Raw genomic sequence first — 9,813 nt, 5'->3', positions numbered from 1 at the left:
GTACTTGATGGTGATGGGATTTTCAGACCATAAAGCTACACCCATTGTTTAATACATGATCTGACAATATGATAGTCAAAGGGAGGCCTATGCCAGAAAATCCAGAAATATGGTCAGCGTAAGTATACTTTTTGTGTTCTTATCACCTTCAGGAATATTCTTAAATATTGGATTTAAGAAAAAAAATCATGAAAGAATGCATGTTTATTGAAAAGTCGAACATGCGATGGTTTTTAATGAAAGAGTAAACCCTCCTTCACATTTCCCTGAGGGTAACCCATGTTTACATTTGTTTGGTGAATATCTTTCCAAACCTTTCTTTATGCTGAAATAAACATATACCCATATATTTTCTCTTCTTTAGGAAAATTGGACCATAATAAATGTATTTCCCTAAAAGTTAGATTTTTAGCCTATCAATGTATGATGAATACTTTTCTAAACTATACATGTAGATCTAACTCAGTCTCTTTTCTTTTTCTTTTTGGTTTTTTAAGAGACAAGGTTTTATTCTGTCACCCAGGTTGGAGTGCAGTACCCTGATAATAGCTCATTGTAACCTCAAATTCTTGGGCCCAAGTGATCCTCCTGCCTCATCCTCCAGGGTAGCTGGGATTACAGGCATGTGCCACCACACTCAGCTAATTTTTAACATTTTTTGTAGAAATCAGGTCTTGCTGTGTTCCCCAGTCTGGTCTTGAACTCCTAGCCTCAAGCAGTACCCCCATCTCGGCCTTTCAAAATGCTGGGATTACAACCATGAGCCAACATGCTCAGCCCTCATTCTTTCTAGTAGTTATATAAAACCATTTTTGGTTGTGCCATAGTTTAATCCTTCCCTTATTAATAGACATCTAAATTATCTCCAGGTTTTGACCATTCCAAAGAGTATTACCAGTAGTCATCTTTGTATGTATGTTGTTAAATACTAATGCCATTTATTTTTGTAAGATAGATTCCCCAAGTGGGATTGCTAAGTGAAAGGGTTTTTAATAACTTTTTGAGATTTCCTTCCCTAAGAGTTTGTAGTATTTTTCATTCCTTCCAGGAGTGTCATGAAAGTGTCAGTTTACCACGTCATGATCGCTCTGAATGTTATGCTGTGTCTCTCTTTTTCATGTTTGTCAGTCTGATGGGTGAAAAGTGGTTTCACTTGGTTATATTCCTGATTGCAAGGTGGTTGTCTTTTCATTTGTTTATTGATTGCTTGCATTTCAATTTCGTAAATGATTTATAGTTTGAAGTTTTATTTTTGGGTTTTTTTTCTTTCCACTTCATATCTTGTTAAATATTCTGTCCCTGTTTGTTTTAGACGGATATGTCCAAGCATCACTTCTTGATGTTTGGAAATGATATTGTCTGACTTTCCCTGTATCTTTGATCCTTCAGCACAGGAGAAAACGACGCCCCACATCTTTAACTTCTTCCACGCTTCCTTCACAAGCCACAGAGAAAAGCTCATATTTTCAGACCACTGAGATCTCACTCTGGACGGTGGTGGCTGCCATTCAGGCTGTGGAGAAGAAGATGGAGTCTCAGGCCGCCCGACTCCAGAGTCTGGAGGGGCGCACGGGGACAGCTGAGAAGAAGCTGGCCGACTGTGAGAAGACGGCCGTGGAGTTCGGGAACCAGCTGGAGGGCAAGTGGGCCGTGCTGGGGACCCTGCTGCAGGAGTACGGGCTGCTGCAGCGGCGGCTGGAGAACGTGGAGAACCTGCTGCGCAACAGGAACTTCTGGGTCCTGCGGCTGCCCCCGGGCAGCAACGGGGAGGCCCCCAAGGTAGTCCCACGGAGAAGTTAGGCAAGAAGGAGAGCCCAGCCCTTTGATATCTAAGATTCTGAATGCCTGGCTTTTCCTTCATGGCTATGAGTAGAGGTGCTCATTCTGTGCCATTTGTGATTTCAGGTGTCCAGGTCACTGGAGAATGACGGCGTCTGTTTCTCCAAGCAGGAGTGGGAGAATCTGGAGGACTGGCAGAAGGAGCTCTATAGAAACGTGATGGAGAGCAACTATGAGACGCTGGTCTCTCTGAGTGAGTAGTGGTTTTATCCCTAGAATTATCTCCCAGAAATCCTACAATTTCTGGCCAGTAGCTTGTGACTCAGACTACACCTGTGACTCTAGTTGGTTTTGGATCCTCTGTTGGCCTGTGCTGGGTTGAGAAATAGGAGTCTCCACGTCCTCCCATTTATAGGGACTTTTGGAAAGGTCTCAGTGTTGTGCCTCTTATGTTTCTTCTCTATAGTCACATCGTTCTTGATAATGTTTGCTAAGAGATAAGATGTCATTATATACATTCTAGTGTGATATGACTAGAGTTCCTCACTGACAAGAAACCCTGCAGTACCTGGGATGAGGCAGATAGCACAGGCTAACCAGAGCTTTTTCTGGTATTTGGCTGGAATCACAGCCAGTCATTGTGGTCTTAATGTGTATTTCATGTTGATTAGAAGTGCTGCTTAATAGGCAGAAATCTTTGTATGTAAAATGTTACCTATTATGCAATAAATGCATTTTGTTTGGTAGACAAAGTCTTTTAAAACGTAGGTCCATGGAGGAGTGTCAAGAAGGCCATCGTGCCTGGAGCAGAGTAACTGGGGAAGGAAGTAGGAGATGGCCAGCAAGGTGACCATGTGAGCTCGGCTGGGTCAGGGGCTCTCCTCATAGTTGTTTCCTTGTCTGTCACACTGCCTACCTTACCTTGTGGTGCCTTAGCAAGGGTGACACTGGATCCCCTGAAAGGAAGTATTGGCAAGACTTAAGCTGTGTCCCGTGAGGAAGCAGTGGTGGTGCTGGGGAGAGCAGCAGTGGCTCCGCAGCCCGACTGCCTCAGCCACAGCGGCTCCAGGGGAGGGCACTGGAGCAGCAGCTAGCCAAATTGGTCATTAGGATTGGCCAGAATTTTCTCGTTGTCCTACAGTGCTAGGGGAAGGCGTCAAGAACAGTAGCCTTTGAATCTTTTGAAGTTTTAGTTTCTACTCCCGGCTATTGGTCACTTTGTTCATTGGCAGCTGCCCAGCGTGGAGTGAGCTTTACTCTCTCCTGGGCTTACACTATGCTGTTTCCAACCCAGAGGTCCTTGGCCAGCCAGACGGAGAAGCAGAGTTGAGTACAGAGATACTGGGTGACCTAGAGGAGGAAGGCCCTGTTGGTGCCCACCCAGGTGAGTGGCTCCAGAATATTCAGTCTCCCTCCTGCAGCTCTCTGCAGCCTGCAGCGAGCTTTCCTACTATTGAACTGCCAAACACTGACTGTCGGTAACCTCATGTGGCATTTTCTTGTTCTGGACTCCTTTATGGCTCATTAAGTTCACCTGTTATATGTGTCTCTTAACTCCCGCTCTGTGGGGCCCTTAAGACTATTGACCATATCACCCTTCCTCATGTCCTGCAGAATAGAGTATGTGATAGGCTGTAGTCAAAACCTGCTGGAGGTTGAGAGCGGACAGGTCAGAACTTCAAGAGGGAAGGGAATGCAGGAAAAGCATTTGTTAGCAGGTCATTTGGGGAGACTATGCAGGAAGAACAGAGCTGGGAACATGAATTTTTAGCTGTAGGTTTAGTTTATTTCTCTAATAATTCAAATTTGCTATTTAAACACTCTTGATTAGTATAATTGTTACAATATGGTTTGTCATTTTCACAGGGATTGGTTTTTTTTTTTTTTTTTTTGAGACAGAGTCTCACTGTGTTGCCCCGGCTAGAGTGAGTGCCGCGGCGTCAGCCTAGCTCACAGCAACCTCAAACTCCTGGGCTCAAGCGATCCTCCTGCCTCAGCCTCCCGAGTAGCTGGGACTACAGGCATGCGCCACCATGCCCGGCTAATTTTTTCTATATATTTTTAGTTGTCCAATTAATTTCTTTCTAATTTTAGTAGAGACGGGGTCTCGCTCAGGCTGGTCTCGAACTCCTGAGCTCAAACAATCCGCCCGCCTCGGCCTCCCAGAGAGCTAGGATTACAGGCGTGAGCCACCGCACCCGGCCTCACAGGGATTGAATATAAATCTGTACACAAGCTTGGAGAACTATCATTTATAACATTGTTCTATAAGAGTAATACTCAGATTTCAGTCAACATGCTTATGCATAAATATAGGGTTAGTTTTTCACAAATCTTGGAACCTAGTCAGTCTCATTCTCCTACAGATTGTCCTAATTCACTTGTTTCTGGGGTGCTTCTGAAATTCACAGATGTTTGTTTGGCTCAGAAGAAACTGAAGGTGCTAGAGTGTGATCTTTTTTGTTGGTTTTCTTCCTCTTTGCAGCAGATGGGGTCGTGATCAAACAGGAGCTACAGTACAAGCCAGAAGGCTCTTCACATCTTCCTGGAGAGTTCTCTGTCATGACTGAAGAGCAGGCTTTCCTGACCCCGGAGCACACTGAGCTCTGGGATGGTCAGGGCAGTTCTGTCCTCTTGGAAACAGGTCCTGGGGGCTCTAATCTAGAGGAGCCCGTTGAGGGCAGTAGAGACCTTAGCAGTGGCAGAACTCTGGGCTGCCCGAAGCAGAAATCTCATAGGCAGATACAGCTGAGTCAGGAACATGGGCAGGGCCTGAAGCTGAAAAGGGATACTTCCGGCCCCTATGAATGTTCTGAATGTGAGATCAACTTCTGCTATAAGCAACAGCTGGCCACACATCTGCGGAGCCACTCAGGGTGGGAGTCCTTTACACCCGAAGAGCCAGAGGAGAGCCTTAGGCCCAGGCCACAGCTTAAGCCCCAGGCCAAGAGGGCCAAGCTGCATCAGTGTGACGTGTGCCTGAGGAGCTTTAGCTGCAAGGTGAGCCTGGTGACCCACCAGCGCTGCCACCTGCAGGAGGGGTCCAGTGCTGGCCAACGCATCCAGGAGAGGTTCTCGCCCAACAGCCTGGTTGCTTTGCCGGGCCACATCCCTTGGAGGAAGAGCCGGAGTTCCCTCATCTGTGGTTACTGTGGCAAGAGCTTCAGCCACCCGTCTGACCTGGTGCGGCACCAGCGCATCCACACGGGTGAGCGGCCCTACAGCTGCACCGAGTGTGAGAAGAGCTTTGTCCAGAAGCAGCACCTCCTGCAGCACCAGAAGATCCACCAGCGGGAGCGGGGTGGGCTAGCCCTGGAGCCTGGAAGGCCCAATGGCCTGCTTTAAGAGTGCCAGCCCCTCGCCCGTCCGGGGGGCGGAGGGGGGTGGCATTGGTCCCCCCGAAGAGACACTGTGCAGAGTCAGGAACTGAGTTCTTCCTGAGGGAAGTTGCTTCTGATTTGCCTTCCTTGACCAGGTACCTAGCCAAGGCCAAAGGCTGTCCTGAAAATCATGTGGAAGAGGAAGAGTCTGGGACCAGGTCTTTACCCTGCTGCTGATTTGCTGTCTCTTGGCACCTTCAGGTCTCTAATTTTCCCATCTGTGCTGATAATCTTGGGCTGGGGTTGGAGATCTAACCCTGCAGGGTCTGGTGGCTGGTTCCAGGACTCGCCTCAGCATTTCACATCTTCCTGAAGGGTTGAGTCAGGCCACAGTGGGTAAGCAGGTATATAGAAGAGTTCTGGGAAGCATAACCTTCTATTTCTTCTTCTTTTGTAGTCTCTGTTAATAACAAGTAGAAGAAATAATTTCAACGAACTGCTTATCCTGCTCTGATGAACCTTTTTTTAGAATTAGATTTTAGTTGATTTTTAAAGAATACATCCCAACACTTGTTTTTTAAATTTCAAGAGCTGTAGAAGTTGTTCCTAACATGGGGACTTGGCCTACCCTCTAGGAGGGAATAGTATATAGGGCTCTTTTAGCCCACTCCCACTTAGGCCAGAGAGCAAGGGACATACAGGGCTCCCTCTTGTAGGAGTGCTTGGTAATCTTAAATGGGCTAATTGTATCAAAAGGACCAAGAGGAAGAGAGTGGTAGGGCGGACCTCATCCCTGCTGAGAATAAAGATTCTGGGAAAGGAGCTGAGTCTGGCTCTGGGAGCTCAGGTGTCTCGCCACACCCCTCTCTTCCTCTTCCCACCCCTCCTTGCTGCAGTGGTGCAGCCTCCTAGAGTAAAAATAACTACAGGGTGTCCCAAAAGTCTCCATTCATAGGGAAAATGGGAAAGTGTAGCTAAATGTACCTTTATTTACAAAATATTCATGACAGAATTTTTCCTTCGTGTGGAGACTTTTGGGACACCCTGTACTTCGTTACTTAAGGTCGTTCAGCTTGTACCAGTGGTTATTTGAGTTTGTTCCTATTACACCAGTCCTTACTTGAGGTTGTTCAGATCACACTTTCCAAATTCGTTCTGGGATTGTCTGTTCCAGGGATGGCAGAGAAAAAGCATACAGGTGCTTGTCTCCCAGCAGTGTTCAATACCTGCCCCACTGTTGTTTGGGGAGATGGGAGCCGGCTCCTGGGTCATATGTGAATGTCCCCTTGGATGATTTGCAGTTGCCTAGAATAAAACTTGCTACCCGCTAAAAAGGCTCATATTAGATGCGTTTTTTCTCCATTTGTCAAAAACACTCTGTGGGGCCCAGGGTGGAAGCGGTGCGCCTGGAACAGTGACAGACCTGACGGCACAGCCTGACCTGCGCTTTTACTTAAACCTAGGACGGAAGACAAGAAGAGAGCAATGATGAAAATACTCACGGGTCCTGCTCGTGGTGGTGGAGAGCTGGAGACGGTCTTGAGTGTCGGCTGTTGGGAGGTGGAAAGGGTAGATGAAATATGGTGGGTACCCAGGGGAGTGGTTGGCAGCTGTTAGGAACGTTGGCTTAGACACACGTGTGGCCACCTGGATCCACCTTAAACATACAGTGCTGAGTAGAGAAGGTAAGAAGTTGAGATCTATAACATAATACCATTTATGTAAATTAAAAATGCACGCACACAAAACATTTTCAAAGAACACTTAGAAACCAAAAGATAAACATTAAAGACATTACAATTGCCTGTGGGGAGAACGAGTGGGGTATGGAGATGAAAGGAACAGATGAATAGATAAAGGGAACTTGGGTTGCTGTAAGTTACGGGGTTGTCTTGTTACAGTGAACACAGAGGGAAGTGGTCGTGGGGCGGGTGCTGTGAGAGGTGCGTGTTGTGCGTAGGAAAACCTCCGGGGCTTCTTTCCTCAGTTTCTTTCACAGTCTTTTCTTACCTCTAAGCTTTGCATTATACTGTAGATACCCACTCTGTCCTATCCTTGATTATTCTTACCTCCCAATTGTTGAGTGTTACAGTATGACCAGCCTTGTGCCTTACATTGTAGAGAAAAAAGCCAAGAACAAGATACGGTCCTTGTTCTCTAGCAAAGTTAAGTTTTCCTTCAGGCGGGGAAGTAACTGTGTCAAGCATTTGGACTACTGCTAACGTTTGTTGAGCACTTGTGTGCTAGGCACTGTTTTAATTTCTTTACATAAAATAAATCCTCATACGATCCTGTGTGGTGAACATGATTTTGCCTCATTTTACATACGAGATGTGGGTGGAGACCTGAGAAGTGAAGTAACAAGCAGAGGTGGTGTGAACCCATCTTGCGTCAGAGCCCACATGCTTGGCCATGGGGTGCTATGGCTTCCTCTGTTAAGTGCCTCGATGTCACAGTTGGTTTCTAAGGCCCAGGGTGTGGTCTCTGCACCAGTAGCATTGGCGCCCCCAGGAGCTTGGTAGAAGTGCAGATTCTGAGGCCCCGTCCCAGACCCACAGAATCTGCATTTTGATAAGATCTTCAGGTGATTCTCTGCACATAGAAGCACTGTCTTAGATCTTCCAAAAAATAGCTTCTTGCCTGCTTCAACTATCCTTCATTGAGAGCCTGCTATGCTAGGTGCTGAGAAGAAAACAGGAAATGGACCGTCTGAAGGACAGGTATGATAGAGAGGGAAGTCAACACATAGGGAAGAATTGAATGCCAGACATTAGAGACTTACCTGTCCTGTCTTATCTCCTTCCTATTCCCACACTTAAGGTCCTAGTTGTCACTCACCTGAACTCGTCAGTAACCTAAGTGGTTTCTTCCACCTAATTACATCCTTTTTTCCTACTGGAGTTATTGTCTTTGAACATTACTGGACACGGGTGTTCATCATAACTTTGCAATGGCTTTCAGCAGCTACCAATAAAGAGCAAACGTTTTAGTGTAAAACTCAAGACTTTGACAAGCTAATGCATCCACATTTTTTCTCCTTTCACTCTCCAAACTATGCTGCTGCCACATTGGGCTTCCTGTCATTTATTGAATAAGCTGCGCTTTCTCTCAGCAATGCCCTTCTCTGAACCAAACACTGTTTTGGTTTATAAGTCCCTTCTGTGAAAGCTTAACTTACTCATTTTTCATTGGACAAATATTCATAGGAACATTGGCTTAGATGCACGTGTATTAGGCATCTATTATTGGGCACTGTTTTGAAAACTTGGGACACAACAGTGAACAAAACAAAGATCTTTGTCCTAGTTGATTTTATGTTCTATCAAAATCAGTTTTCTTCCCCTATTGCACCTTTGCACAGCCCTTTCCTAGACTAGCACATATTCCATTCTGCCTGAGAGTTTGTTCACCCACAAATAATCTGAGCGGCCTCCATAGGCAAAATTCTATAGAATGATAAAAGGATAATCAGAGATCTTGGACTTACAGGCTGCTGAGGGAATGTAATGCAAGGTAGAATAGTATATGTCTTCAGACGAGTGAGGCTAAAATGCTGTAAGAATTCAGAGAACAATTATTTTAGATGTGGGACACTGGGGAAGGCTTTATGACATCTGTCTTTGAACTGGCCCTATCATAAGGATGAGAAGGACATTCTAAATGGAGGTGGCATGACCAACGTAGGCGATGCTACGGGGTGTATACAAACAGCAGTTCATCAAATTTGGCTGGAGAGCGCGGTGAGAAGGAGAGTAGTGGGCGTTATGGTTGGGTCAGGCTAAAGGAGCTTGGATGTTACTCAGTTGGTAATGGGGAACTGAAAATTTTGAGCAAAAGAGTGACCTGATTCTAGCTGTGATTTGGGAATAATAAGATAATTAGATATAATTCTAATAAGAATTATATCTTGCTTTTTGTTGTGTGTGGGGTGGTACGTGAGAAGGTTTTTGAGTGAGACCAAACAAGAGCCAGGGAGGACCTGCCTGCAGCTGCAGTGGGAAGGGAGTGGTGGACAAGACCATCAAGGGTGAGTCCACAGGATGGGAGGCTTTGGGAAGGCAGGGACCACGTCTTAATCCTACCCAGACACCACAGCTCTGAGCACACACAGGCGCTCCCCGAATGACTTTTGTTGAATGAAGTATGATGGGTGTTCACAGAAAAGGGAGCTCAGTGTTGTTGGAAATAGGGAAGGCTTCATGGAGGAAGAGGGACTTGATTATACTTCTTGTCTCCTTCTACTAATGCTTCCACTCCTAATATTTTTATAATTTGGTGTGGGTCCACTCCCTAATCTAAATTACATGCCTAGATTGTAGGGTGAGCTGCCCCTCTCTCTTGGTTGAGGACGTAGGGGTAGGGATGATAGCACTTGAGTGTCTTGACCCGACTTTGAATAACCCTGGGTGTTACTCTAGTGGCCCTCATCGTCTGATGACCCCACTTTCTACAGCAGAGGCAGGTGGCTGGCTGTGTCAGTGACCTGCACCCCAGTTACTCCAGGGGCTGGGCCTCCACTTTAGAAACCCAATGCTGTCAGTTCACGCAGAGGTATCCAGGCCCTGGAGAGATCTGATCCACAAAGAAGCAAACTCACAAGAGACAGTTTAATAAAGATCAATATAGTTTTAATTTATGTCAAAGCTGCATCTGGCCTGATACCTGTGCTGGTCTGCTCAGGAAACCACATTATGGTGCAAAGTGTTTGGTTTTT

The 9,813-nt window shown here is 46.1% G+C and overlaps 1 protein-coding gene across 1 annotated transcript in view; it reads left to right on the top strand.

Annotated features, from left to right (window-relative positions):
* Nucleotides 1-5,514, top strand: part of LOC105824637 (zinc finger protein 212) — a 23,347-nt gene extending 17,833 nt beyond the window's left edge. The window contains exon 5 of the mRNA XM_012662157.1: nucleotides 4,265-5,514. Within this exon, the coding sequence (XP_012517611.1) occupies nucleotides 4,265-5,124 (860 nt within the window). The 3' untranslated portion in view covers nucleotides 5,125-5,514. The remainder of the gene's footprint in view (nucleotides 1-4,264) is intronic.
* Nucleotides 5,515-9,813: the final 4,299 nt, after the last annotated feature.

The sequence above is a fragment of the Propithecus coquereli genome, unplaced genomic scaffold (assembly GCF_000956105.1).
Source record: "Propithecus coquereli isolate 6110/MARCELLA unplaced genomic scaffold, Pcoq_1.0 Scaffold75, whole genome shotgun sequence".
Classification (NCBI taxonomy): domain Eukaryota; kingdom Metazoa; phylum Chordata; class Mammalia; order Primates; family Indriidae; genus Propithecus; species Propithecus coquereli.
This window is presented reverse-complemented; position numbering and strand designations above follow the sequence as displayed.